This window comes from Talaromyces stipitatus, genomic scaffold (genome assembly GCF_000003125.1).
Source record: "Talaromyces stipitatus ATCC 10500 scf_1105507295541 genomic scaffold, whole genome shotgun sequence".
In the NCBI taxonomy this organism is placed as follows: Eukaryota; Fungi; Ascomycota; class Eurotiomycetes; order Eurotiales; family Trichocomaceae; genus Talaromyces; species Talaromyces stipitatus.
The window spans coordinates 3,375,162-3,389,237 of NW_002990115.1; the positions used below are offsets into that span (position 1 = coordinate 3,375,162).

A 14,076-nucleotide genomic window follows, 5' to 3' on the forward strand; every position below is an offset into this window, starting at 1 on the left:
TAGAGCTCGGGCAAAAAGCGCGAGAGTTCCCATTCTCTTACTATGATTGGCTGGCCAAGTGAGATATCACAGTTCCTCGGCGGTTACCTTGACTATTCAAGTTAGTCGATTTCCAAATATTCTCACAAGGCTTTTTAGCTTGGATGTTTTTACTATTCAGATGTAAGCGACAGTCTGAGCTATACTGCATGCAGACGTTACATCGATTATCCTACTCTCTTGAGGAGTATCAACACTACATATCAGAATTCAGCATAGAAGTAAATAATGATCTGTAGTATGATTGGCCGACATTCAAGAGGCCCACTTTACCGCATCGGGCCGAGACCCGCTAACCAGGATATGCATCTAAATTTAGAGAGCATTGTTGTTTATTCTTCCAATCTTCGACTCAAAAGGATTGTGATTCAAGCTGCATATTCTTCGTGCTAATAATTAGATTTGTTGCTCACAACAGAAATGATAAGATAACTGCGGCCTACTGACCAGAGAATATGGAGGACTTTCACATGTAATTCAATCAGATTAATCTCTCAATTGCAATTATATAAATTCCCGAGGTCGTGAAGAGGCAAAGGCTGTACGTAAAAATGCATAAAGGTCTTTCCCATCGTGTATTTGAAAGCCCCAATATAAAAAGCCAGATGTACATGCTCATAAATATGCAAAATAGACCCAAAAAGCCTCACTATGCCCAGCCCAATTCCCAAATCGCTTGCTCAAATATCATCATGTAAGTACAAGACTCCACCCAAAACCCGTATACCTTCCCAAGAAAAGATCCAAAATAAACAAATACAAAAATGCAAGCCATAAAATCATGTAAATATATGCATCAATAATTCTACAATCCAAAGTTCACGATCTGCATCCCCTGCTGGACCATCACATCTGACCACCCAACATTAGCAGAGTGACCAACAGTCATAAGCTGGTCCGTTTGTGCTTGATAGACCATTTGAAGTAAGTGTCGTGTCGTCGTTGCGTTGCGTCCGATACCTTGCTTTTCCATACTGGATATAAGATCCATAGCCATCATCTTCTGCCCTGCTGACGAAGTTGAGACGCCGGCCATGAAAAGTGGGAAAATGATAAAACGGAGATCGAATTGATGCGAATGGACGATTATCTCCGCAATATGGAAGATACTGTTTGCGTGATGAGCAATAATCTCATCTGAAGCACCTTCTGGTCCGAGTAACTGTCCACGCCACAAGCTTGTGTAAGAATAAAGCATGCAGGAGTGATAAAGTGACAATGCCTAAAACAGATGTCAGTCCGTATTATTAAGACAAAGTCTATCTACGCGAAGGCATACATTTTGCAGTACCTCACGAGACCGCTGAGGGAGCACTTTCATATTCTCGAAGAGATAATGAGCCTGTGGACTGTCCCACAATTGATGGAAGCTGTCTCTGATCTCATAGAGCCGTCGTTTGGGATCGAAAGACTGGTTTTGAGATCGTGGGGAGCTGGTGCGATACTCCTCAGTCTGACGATAAAGATCGGCAGCAAGAAAAGCAAGTCTAATCGCTAGAAGAAACGTCTCATGGTTGAAGTGCAGAACAGACGGTAATGTGTCGTGCTCCTCTGGATATATCACGCTGTGCCCACTTGGAGCTAAAGGGTACAATTGGCTCCTTGGGCTGGGAAGCAGGTTGTTGTCAAGCATTGCTTTGAGAAACTCGCCGGCGCCAGCACCGCTGAGTAGGGCATAAAGGTCGATATTGCAAACCAACCAGACGATATAGGGATATTGCTCGCTGCCGTACTGCGATACTCTCATGAGGGAGATTTGAGTTAACCGGGCCATGTGATGTGACCACAGATTTGACCCGCCCTCTTCTGCAGCGGCCACCTGAATTGGGGTGTTAGTTTATCAATTTTTTCTCCCCCGCGAAGGCAGAGCCATATAAGGTTATGCTGCTTACCTCATAAACCAGAAGAAGAAAGTGAGTGAGGAAAAGACCGTCGGAACAAAGATCATTCGTATCACGGAGAGCAGTCTGGAGAGAAGGGAATGCTTGGTGGTAGTGTTGCAATGCATCAATACTCTTGCTGCGATGCTGACGAGCTAGGCTCAGAGCAGAGATAGCCATGATAGCATGGTATAACTTTTGGGAGAGTCAGTACAAGGTTTGAAGGGGGGTTAGAGTTGATTTTACTAACGGGTTGAAAAGTGGACGCGAGAGCTTCAAAGATCTCTACACCTGGAGTTATAGGACTTGAGACAGGAGAGAAGAGGTCGTGACTGGATTGGCCTTGGATAAGTTGTTTCCAGACCACGTCGCGAAAGTGAGCAAGTAGTAACTCCTCCTGACTGTTATATCTAGCAGTATTCGGACCTAGTGTTAACGGACCGTGATTTTCGGGAGGGAAGAAAGTAGGGGAGGCCAGTGTAGAGGCAGAAGTGATATCTGACGCAGGAGATAACCTTGCCTTCCTCCAATTTGCGGTAGGAGAACGATGGTTACTATCTTCGAAAGTATCCAGAATGACAACGTTTGGATCGTTGAGTTCATTCACGCTGTGAAGGTCGTCTCTTTGGCTCAACGTTGAGCTGGTTCCGGAACCTCGACGGATCTTAAGATGTCCAATATTTAGATCGACAGATGAAGCCTCGTCTGTGTATTCTAAATTCGTAAAGCTGTCCGGGTTGACTATGACATGATATGTACCAGGGACGGTTGCCTCTGCTTTCTTCTCACGCTCGTCATCTGAAGTCAACATGAAGAAAGGAGGTAGAGAATCGTATACGCCGGGAGTGACGGGCGGAGAGAGGGTGCGTGCTTTGGCTATTGATCTGTAAGAACATGAGAATAATTATAATGTTTAGATGCAAAACGTACAATCCCATACTACATTGCCCGTGGTAGATACCTCGGTCATGCGCTCCACTACTCGAGCTGTATCGTCGCGAAAGGTCAAACGGGGACTGTAATCACAACGATGTCCTAAACGAGCGCATTGACCGCAGCTAGGACGACGTTCATCACATTTGACTAGGCGGCGTTAATTTTCACCATTCATGATACTTGGGGGATCCCAGCCATACCTTTGCGGCTCTGTCCATACGCACCACCGGATGGTTAGTATATAAGTGGATCACAGAAGTCATATGAGAGAGAAGCTTACACGACATGTCCTGGAAGAGAAATTGAGTCAGAAACCAAGCGGAATCAGATAGATTATATAAACACTTACCAGCAACCTGTCCTTGACCGAGAGGGCAGCCGTATCCGGGGTGGAATACCCAGAGTTGCCGTACTGGGGGCGATCGATGCCAGCGGGGTCGTGGGACTGCTGGGTTCATCTTTTGGGGCAATCATTGGAAGTCGAAGGGAGTGTTTTCCAGCTATCATAGAACCATCTCTGAGTGGCAGGGTACTGGTGAGTATCATGATAAGTCGAATCGGTCCAGTGTTGATCGAACTGCGGCGTTTCGCAGCTATTTCTTATCTTTCCTCTTCGGAAACAAAATGGGTATCGAGACTAATCTAGCCAACACAGGACATTGTCAAATATATGGACCAAAAAGGATGGTAACGTGGTGTAGGTGAGATAAGGTGCGATCCAGTGGCGATTGTGTATTTATAATTATGTATAGAGTTTGTGTTAGGCGTTGGGGGAGAGGGAGATGAATATATAGAGGTTGATAGAGAGATAGGCACCAAAGTCAATTGGAGCTAAGGTCTGGTTGACCGATTCGGAAGGCGAGGGTCCAGACCAGCCCTGAATTCTAACCAAAGAAGATAGGCCCCATCCAGCATGATCACGGGAATACCGAAAGAGATGGCAAGAGTCTGCGAACTAATGCATGTTCGATTAGGCCTGAATGCACTACGTATCGTATATGAACTTATGAAGAAGATGGGAAAGAGGAAAAAAATTGGTATTGTAAAGAAAACGAACTATAATAGCCATTGTGACAAGTATGTGGCACGAATACATCTGCATTACCAAGATCGTAATTTATGGCATGATTAACGTCTTTGCCCACATCCACGCGGTGGTGACACTGGTGATTCTTGGCTCGGCTCAAGCCTCGATCCATGTGTGCTGTATGTATGAAGACCGGAAAATCGAACGGGTCTTGCAGGGTGTACGTAATTGCCGGTCGACAAAAAAACGATAGTACAACGTACACAATACAGCCAAGTAAAATAAAGAGGCATGTATCTGGGGAAAAGAAAAAGATGAGGCTAAAAATGGACATGCCTAAGGCACTAAGCGAGCTAACGGAGTCAACCGAGTGCTCCGAGTCTGTCCAGAGCCCGCGGGATATGGCCCCAACGTGGCTTAGCTCAATATTTTGGCGTCGATTCAGCCGCTCTATCGGGACTAGCGTGGTAGCTAAATCTAATAGACTGGCCAATCAGCAGTGCATGATGCATGTTAAGCGTGGCGCTATACCGGATACAGCACAGACATGGTTCGCGCTTAGCTAGGTCGGGTCAAGGCCGGCTTATCTACTGAATAAGCGAGGTTTCCACTTCTTGTTTTGTCTGTGAGTCCAGCCAGCCATCGATCCAGGGACTGTTACCAACAACATTACTCCGCCTCGCCTTCTCCTTGCATTTTTCTGTTGCACATTTCCCTCACACCCTCAACGACCGTTCATGCAGGTATGACATGATGATAAGGCAGAGGACATGTTATTCTCAGCCACTCGATGCCTTTTCTCAGCTCGTCACCCCCTGTCCTGATTTCTTGGCTGCGACACTCCGCCTGGAGATTCAAATCATCAAGCCAGTTAGTACGACTCCAATCTAGCCCAGATAAGTCACATTGCACGAACAGCGTGCTTGGGTGCTGACACACTACTGGATTCGATACCAGAATTGCTTACAGAGTGGATTACGATCTGAGTGGAATCGCTAGCTAACCGCCGTATTGTTTACAGTACACCTAGTACGTATCCGTACTGAATGTTGTCACCTGTGGCAAAAATGCAGATTCCACATGGTTCGGAATATGCATTATGCATATCCATTTGATGCATTTCATACATTCCGTAGATATTAGCTCTTTACCGAATGTGAGGAAGGCTGTCTCGTCCTTCACTGGGAAGAAATTCCAAATGCCGGGAGACACATTCGACAGAATATCGCCAGATGATAGGGTGTTGAGTCTTATCAGCATGACCCAAGATCCAAGTGTTTGATAGAATCACGTTTTCTTTCATCATTTATACCGTGTAAACAATTTGCTTTTCCCTCCCTCCCCCCCATTTTCACTCCCATCGAAAATGCTAAAAACCAGCACGGTCGAAACTCGGTAACGATTGATACATCGGCATACAGAGATACTGGATGATTCCGTAAACTGCGCTTGGGATCTCATGAAAAAAAAAAAAACCGTTTCGGCCGCCCCGGATGCCAAGCTTTTACTTCGCTTTCACTAGTGTATTTTATACCGTACTCTGTACTCTGTCTCAGTGTATTTCCTTTGCCACCGTCGAACCTTCTCCTCGATTGTTGATTCATAGCTTTTGATTTCACTCAAATCAAGGAAAGCAGAGCAGAAAGCTCAACTCCGACAAAGTCCGAGCGATCAGTCCATACGAAGGAGGAGAAAAAAAGAAAGAAACTAAATACGAGGCAGCTTGGACCAAACCCCAAAAAGTTACGAGCAAGTCTTGACTCTTTAACCTTTTCGTTCGAGCCCAGCACAGTGGTTAAGCGCATGCATGCCAGTATGTGGTCAAAGCGCTCTGAAACTGCTGCATTAGGGTTCGGGAATCGTATCTTTGCTTTCCACCAATGTTGTCGCCGGTGGATAACATCCTCTTGCAATCCTGTTAGGCTTGACCAGTCATATCACGACATGCTGAGCAAATTTGAGCCTTATCAGACTTTGTTCCCTATCTACGACTGTGAATATGTAATATCGCCAAGGAGTAAGTGGCTTTCGTCTGTCGAAGGATCAGACTGGTCACTTTGCGAATAAGCATGATTTCATGTCTGATGATCTTAAACTCTTAACATATTCAATTATCTATAAAGTGCCTGGTCGATCGGCTCCGGCTCGGCGCGGTCGGTGTTTATCTTTGGATAATACGGATGACACGTATCGTATAGAACGTATTCGTACTGTAAATGGATCGGATTTTCTGAGACCAGGCTAACCCTAAATATCGCCATCCGAGCGTTCAACCATGTGGTTGACAACAAACTGTGGGGCGCACTAGCCACGGATCAGCTTAGCCTTGGCCAACAAACAATCCTAGCTATGTCGGTGATATGGAATTTTCTCTTTTCCCTGTCATTTTTCTTTTCCCCCTTGGGGAAAAGAGACTGATTCCAATATTCTTTTCTTAAGCTAGGCAGTCTACATAGAATATATTCTTCCTCGTTCTTTCTCGAGCAAGTAGACTCCGTGGACGATTCTCCGTACTTTGACTTTTGCGGAGAATAGCCCGACACAGACACCGGTGTTCATTATACTCCAATTCCCATTACGGAAAAAGAAACAATTAATTTTGATGATCGCTCAAAGTGTTTTGGCCTACTCACACATAGCTAAAGAAGCACCTGACTATGAACTACGTACAATGCAAATCGTGAGAATGGCTGGCTGATCCCAATTAGGGTTGATGGTATGGAATCCTAGCGAACCATCCATCCTGCAACACATGCAATGCGTCGGAATGAATAATCGTTCCAGAAAAGGGAGTGCAGTTGAAAGGGTGCCGACATCATCAATGCTGCATGACGCCACGATGAACTATTGCTTAACGTCGATATTATGTTCGTTACTACGTATGGATACGTACTGACCACTTAATTTAACCCTGAACAATTGATCTGTTAATGAATGAAAGAAAAATTAGATCCTCCCACCTACTCGGGACCATACTCTAATGCTTAACTTGGCCAGACTTGCACTCGCCCTACATAGTATATCCAGACTTGGCTACCTATCAAGCTAAACCAACCGTATCGTATTATTGTTCGTACGGACTCGAGTCAGTGCACGTAATGAACTAAATTATTGACTAATGTTTTAATATCCAAGTCTAATCGCCCAATTCTCCATCATGATTGGCGTGATCCCGCTTATCATTTCCTGTACAGGCTTAGATTATCCGGCGGGCCGCATATGCATCATCTTCCTTCCCAAAAAAAGACTAGGACAGGAATGTGGATCAATTGCATTCAAACTTGTCATGCACTTGAAAAATAAAAAGAGACTTGAATTTAGTCCTCGAATTTTGTCGTTCTCTGGGCATAATTTTGACTCCCTGTACGAAGGACACAGGGCACGCTACGTGAACTCTAAAGTTTAAGTCAGTTTGCATTCCCTCGTTAGTAGGTTATCGCGCGTACGGCGTACAGTACTCCGTCCATACTAGTTACGACGTTTTATGCCAAATACATTTTCCTTTACTCCGTAATCCATATCGAATTTTGGAAGAAATCTCTGTAACCATACTCACTGGAGAGCGGGCACATGTCCGCGAAGTCCCACCGGTATTGGAGAAAAATTAATGAGTACGGAGTACTTATCGGATACCAAGTATCTGCCCATGGTACCTTGAGCCATATTCAAACCTTGTCCGTATCTAGGCGAAATATAAGTATGTAACAACATGCGTCTGGTCATGAATGTCGACAGGATTGATGGATCATGTCTTCCTGGACTAAGCGCCGGGAAATACTTTTCATCACTCGATGCTTGTGTTTATGAACATTGACTGGATCACCATCATCACATGATCATGCCAACGGAGAAACTTCAGATTAGTTTCATGCTTCTTTTTCAACACACCGGTACCAAGAAGTACGGGGTACATACATTCACGCATAGTGGTATTTTATCTAACTTTGCTAGTACTCGGACTCGTACATACTAGGCTATGGCCTCGTCGTCGTCGATCTTCCACGTGGTGAAAATTTCTCTTTCGCCCAATCAACTTGCCCGTAGTCCGAGTCCCCTATATTTCAGCACTAGTACATAAGCAGCAGGATGACAGGACCGTCGAGGTCTAGTGTATTACTCCATACAATAACGTAGGTAGTAAGCCACGACTAAGCCAAAGCCACAGCCTAATCAAGCTAGGACAGGGTCTGAACACTTCTCGGTCACAAATTACAACTGTTGTAGGGCAGATTTAAGAATCTGTTGGATTGATTCAGCTCGCTCTGACGCCAGCCACAGTTCCATGCGTTGTCGTTGACTGTCAGTCAGGGCCCTTGCGCCGGCTTCCACTTCACTGGTGCCCTGGGTCCCTTGAGAGGCCACTTTGATGAATTTCTCCGCTACTCGAGCACGCTTTAGACGCAGGCTCTCAATCGACGGATCAATTTCAACGAATAGTAGGCCATTGCCTAGCACTTGTAATTGCTGTTGTAACGCCGAGCGATCGACTGCCTGTTTGGATAATTCATCCCCTATCCTGTCAAATACACTCTGTAATCCGCTGTAGAGATTGTCCAGTACTTGTCGCTTATTGCCCTGTAGGCAAAATTCTATACACTTGATAACGGACTTCAGCTGGTCTGTGACTCGTACACGTATGTCAGTGGGTCGCTACGGTATGATTTCAAGTTTTTTTTTTTTTTGGCCAAAACTCACCAGATTCCGGTACGTTGCCTGTGGGGTTGATGCACCGGACCAGACATCCGGTACATGCTGCTAACGTCTCATTCTCCCTGACATGAATCAGTGACTCAGCCTTGTCAAGAAAAGTAAGGTGAAAAGTGAAGCTAAGCAACATGCAGGGGTACGCGCTAAAGGCCTTGGACTCACAGTGCTTTGGAACGGTCTCCATCTATGTCCATCTTCACATTTTCGCTATCGATGAGATCGTCAACGATTGGTTCTACGATGTTGATAGCGTCCGAGAGAAGGTCTAAATCAGGCCGGATCTCTGCAAAATCGGCCAACGCATTTAGTGCGTGTGGCCGGTACGCCACGTTGTTTCGCTTGGCTTCTCTGATAATAATCACCTACCAATATGGTTAGTAATCGGCCACTTAGTAGGTCTATACGATGCACTATTGAATATAGGGCTGCAGGAAAGTTGTATGTCACTCACTTTCATCTGTTGGCTGACGTCTCCTCTGGATTGCCAGAATGCCCGCGAATTCTCCGTGAATTTTACAAACGCTTTCAGGACCTTCTCTTTACCCTCCCACGTCTTCCCACCCACAGCCTTTTCTAGGATAGGCCAGATGATTTCTGGTGTTGGTTGATCGAGAGATTTGCCGATACTGGTGACCGCGTCAGCTGTCGCAAGGCAAGCACTGTGTTTGATGGTCCAATTGGATGACTCTAGCCGCTCGGATATAATAGCTGTGATTTCCTTCAGGTACAACGCGACTGCTCGAGGTCCACCGACATTGTCTTGCCATGTCCTTTCGAAGATTTCGCGAGTTTGCTCGTCCGTGTCTTGTTTAGCGACGAACACGAATGGTAATGCAGCAGTAGCGAAGGTCGAGAACCTATCGCTTGATAGCTTCGACATAGAGTGTAGGATTTCTCCAGATACTGTTCGCTGAGAAGTCTCTTCAGAGTTGAAGTAGAGCGATTTGGTAAAAGTAATGGTCTCTAATACACGCTCATCACTTGCAAGTCGAATGAGATACCCAATCGAGGCACTGTACGAGACGCTGACGGTCTCGTTGCGGTCGAGGACGTGCTTAGTCAATAGTTGAATGAATCTGTCGGCATAAGGACCGAACAAAAGTGGCTTGCCACTCAGGAGAGCCAGAACTCTGCTGCAGCCGACCTTGGATGGCAAGCCAACAGCAGTGCGTAGGACTACTTCTAATCTGGAAGCGACCTCTTTCATGGTACTCTCATCCAAACCATCTAGAAGATATCTTTCAATACTTTCCATCATAGGGGACATTCGAATACTTGATAGTCGCATTTTATCAATCTCCTGCCCTGTGAGCCCGTATTTGTCGGCATTCAGATGGATATAGTTCACCGCTTGAGGCTCCAGAGAACTTAGAGAAGATAGGAATTTCTCTAATATTTGAGCCATGAACGGACGCAGGAGAGAGCTCGGACTTTTCTTAATGATCTGTACCAAGGTCGATATTGCATAACCTTGTACCTCTTGTGCGCTGGACTCCATTCCGTCGTGACCCAGGAGAAAAGGAATGATATGCTCAAGCATAGCCTTTGCCCGCTTCGAGTCTGTATCTCCAACTTCAAGGGTGCGAATCAAGATATTCGTAATGACCTGACAAAGCCTTAGAGCTGCTGTGCGTACTGACTCTTTAATGTCGTCCATCACCTTAAAGGCTTTGCTTAGGATATCGTTCAAATATTTGTCGTACTTCTCAATCGGGCGACCCTGTAACAAGTCTGCGATAGCGGCACAACTGGCCTGACGGACCCGCCACTCTCTTCCTGCGACAATGCTGGCTAGTAGATCATCCATGATTGAATCAAACTGCGTGTCTAATAGAGCCGTAGGATCCTTGACAAGCGCTTGCCAAATGTCGTTCATTGACCTTTGTACATTTGGATTTGGGTCGAATCGGTATCGATACAACTTAGGATAGATCTTGGGATTTCGCGCAAGATACCCGCTCACACTAGAATCGGACAAGACATTGCTGAGGCCGAACCTGCCAAAAGCTGCTCGACTTGACCAAATCGCATTGTTTGATGCAAGAGACATGAAACGATAAACGAGACTGGGATCCCCAACTTCAGATGCTAGGTTCATGATGTCCTTGTATGTTGTGATCGATTTTCCTTCACCCGTGGGAAGAGCACCAGGCTCAAAAAGTTCAGTATCGCCTGTTACCTTGCCTCCCAGGTTGGCGCCATTACCAGTGAAAGAGCCGATCAAATCGCGTACAAGATCGTCTCGCAAATCCTGGTCACCCATTTCATACACCAAACTTAATCCTCTCGAACCTGTCTCTTGGACAACCTCATCCCGATCAGCCAAGAGACTAGTAAATGCAGATTGAAATGCTCGAAGCCGTTGCTGAACTCCTTCGAGCTCTCCGCAGTCCTTGACAAGGCAAAGGGCCCAAATGGCGGAAGCTTTTCGTAGAGAAGGCTTTGAAGCCTTACAGTCCGCAATCAACTTATCAGCTAATTCTGAGAGGATTGTTGTCGGAATTTTTGCTTCCAATGCTGTTTCATCCACATCGAATTCACCAGTCAGTGACTTTGACGCCCATCCTGCCGCAGCGGTGCTTAACGACTCGCCGACAGGGAATTGGACCTCTGGTTTGCGAATTTCATGCAATGCATGTAGCGACGTCATGATCTCGTTAAACGCAGATTGGTCCCCTCCTCCATCATGTAGTACAACCAAGGCCAATTGGCCTAATGCATTTATCGCATTCTCTTGCTCTTTCTTGGCATGTTCTTCTAGCTTAGTCTGGATGATTTTCCATTTGCTGGACTGTGATAGTGTGCCATATTTGAGCACTTGTGAGAGTGCTAGTTGACCAATCGTCACTTGTACGGTCTCTGAAAGTTGCAAGTCTCGTGAGTGGTCAAGTATTTCGATGACGAGACTGATATATTGCCCGATATGGGCTTCGTGGATGACGCTCACTCTTCTGCGGTACGCCAATCGACTAAGCAAATATGCAGCTGAAAGAACGGCACCTCGGACCTTATTTGCTGCTTCGCCAGCAGCTCCCTTCCATGCCATGCTTGTATCCAATAACTCAGAAAAGACTTGTTGACAGTCTGTTTCTGTCACGGATGTATGTGAAGCAAGGATTCCAAAAATTCTTGCAGCAATGCGTTGAAGCACATGATCGTTAGTCGATGAAATCCGTTGTAGTATTGATGGTGCTCTGGAAGTGACTGTTGCTACAACTTGGTTTGAACTCAACGACGCAATATCTATGAAGTCCCGGCCGCAGTCTGTGCTTTGAGATCCAGCTGATACAATAACCCCATTGAGAGCACTATTCAGCCATATAGTCATGATTGAATCGGGTTGTCGAGCGATGATATTCCTTACGACATTCCTCATTTGTGTATCTGATCGAAGGAGGGTTTCAAGTTTATACTCCCAGTCTTGGTCGATGTTAATAGGTGCTTGCGTCTTTGATAACGCTTCCCATACAAGCAGGTTTTTGCAAAATCGAATCGCCGGTGCAATGACACCGCGCACATTGCTTTGCGAGAGGTCAGAATCACTTAGCTTTACCAATAATTGTGCTGCTTGTTGAAAGCTGGGAAACTTGTACTGTGGTAGATCCTCTGTTTTTGTTGAAGATGGTGTACCCCTGACAGGGTTGAGCATTCGATACCAATATGGATGAAGGCCTTTCTTTCCTTCTTCAATGACTTCTCTTGTCGCATGGGAGGTACTTGCAATGGCAAGGAAATCGATCCATCGAGCAGTGAGGTCCCAGTATGGTAGACACCGATTCGCATATCGTACAGCAGTATAGTGCGTACTGCGAGCAATAGGGTAACCGGTCAACGAAGACTCTGTGCCAGGCTGACTTCGCATTTGACACTCGAGGAAGCTACCCAGTTCTGACTGTACACCTTCAGGAAGATTTCCAGTGCAGGAGTTCAAAATACTGCCTAGGGCTTGCTCAATACTAACATAGATTTCAGCCGCTGAAGCGTCAGAGGCAAGGGAGCTAAAGAGCCATCTAAGAAGATCCATATCAATATAGTCAAGGCCGCCTCCCGATGAAATCTTTGGAGACAATACGCCGATACTTTCATATGCCAATCCTCGCAGGCCAACATCTGTCTGAGACAGTCTTTGGCCACTGACCCCAGGATCCGGCCATCCCTGCGACTCGACAAACTGGCGTAAACCAACAACAGCCCTCAGCGCAATAACTCTCAAATCAGATGGAGCACCCATACGCACAGCCCAGGTAATGAACGTGAAGATTTGAGACTTAAGCTTTGAGGCCTGGAGGCCTTGAGCAGATTGAGCCATAGATGAGAACAGGCCTTCGTCAAGTAACTTGCTGATTTCTTCAGTATATGTGGTCGCTTTGACGGATTTACCAAGAAAACTCAATATTTTGACCTGGAGAGGGAGACGAGCAGGAAGAGCTGCATCACTGCCGGAGGTTCCAAAGTAGAGTTTATACAGTTGTTCCACGGTTTCAGCATTTTCAAGATCGGGATTAAATCGTTTTAGGATATCATCGCCAATGTCTGACAGACGAGAGTTGGAATCAGCAGAGAGTATCACAGCAGGCAAAAATCGACCTGAATTGTCAAAGGCACCGCTCGCTAGAAAGCTGGCGACGAAATATTTCGTTTCTGTTAGATTCAGCCCTCCCTGTATGGTAGGGTTCCAAGTCTTATCGAAAGATGCAGATTTGTTCAGGAACGTGTACTCTGATGGAGACAGTCCGGGGCAAGTACAAGCATCTTTCGTTGCCTGTGAGAGGAGCAGTAGTTTACCCAGCCAGAAAGCTAAGGATCGCGTGTCCGCCTCGGAGAGAGATAGCTTCTCTCTTAGTTTACGATCTTCGGGACTATCCTTTGGCGGAAGCCGTAGCAAAGGTAACAACCTCAAAATCAAATTGAAGACACTCGCCGTTTGCGCGGATGTAACATCAAGCTGAGAAATACCCTCCAACGCAGCAGGCAAAAGCTCTACGCGTGCTGAAGCGTCCAGACAATCAATACCTTGCTGAATATAGATCAGATCAAAATGTCTGATTAATTGCGAGCTCTGTTCCTTGAACTGTTTCAACAGCGCCGTGATGGGCAACTGTATCGATTGCGGCTTTATCCTTAAATTGATATGTTGACAGACTGCAATAACCTTGTTCCGCACAGTCAGATGCTCCGATGCTAGTTTTAGTAGTAATGGAGCTAAATATGTCTGTAGGAGCTTTTGGAGCTTCTCGTCTGAATCGGCAAGGGCAATCCGGAGCTCCACTTTGGATACCAAGCTCAACTCGCGAGCTTCAGGGCTCTCGGCCGGTGCGGCACCTGAAGACATCTTATGAGCTGCAAAGTGAATTTGATGGATTCATGGGGTGAAATGAATGGTGTGTTCGATGTTGTATTTATGTGCAGATGGTTATATTCATGTGCCACAGCTAGGCAGTGGGAGACGGATGATTGTAAATCATTGACCGCCTATGGACTCCGCCA

The 14,076-nt window shown here is 46.0% G+C and overlaps 2 protein-coding genes across 2 annotated transcripts; both read right to left on the bottom strand.

Moving 5' to 3' along the window:
- Positions 1–844: 844 nt before the first annotated feature.
- TSTA_036010 (uncharacterized protein) lies at positions 845–3,313 on the bottom strand (the record flags this gene model as incomplete). The annotated part of the gene is made up of 6 exons (XM_002480764.1): positions 845–1,261; positions 1,319–1,858; positions 1,932–2,114; positions 2,170–2,803; positions 2,846–3,002; positions 3,205–3,313. 6 exons carry the CDS (start codon positions 3,311–3,313, stop codon positions 845–847), a joined length of 2,040 nt encoding a protein of 679 aa, XP_002480809.1.
- A 4,487-nt stretch (positions 3,314–7,800) lies between these two features.
- On the bottom strand, positions 7,801–13,941 carry TSTA_036020 (proteasome component (Ecm29), putative). Its single transcript, XM_002480765.1, has 4 exons — positions 9,041–13,941; positions 8,752–8,951; positions 8,578–8,654; positions 7,801–8,501 (listed from the first exon to the last, which is right to left on the bottom strand). Exons 1-4 carry the CDS (start codon positions 13,919–13,921, stop codon positions 8,092–8,094), a joined length of 5,568 nt encoding a protein of 1,855 aa, XP_002480810.1. The 5' UTR covers positions 13,922–13,941; the 3' UTR covers positions 7,801–8,091.
- Positions 13,942–14,076: the final 135 nt, after the last annotated feature.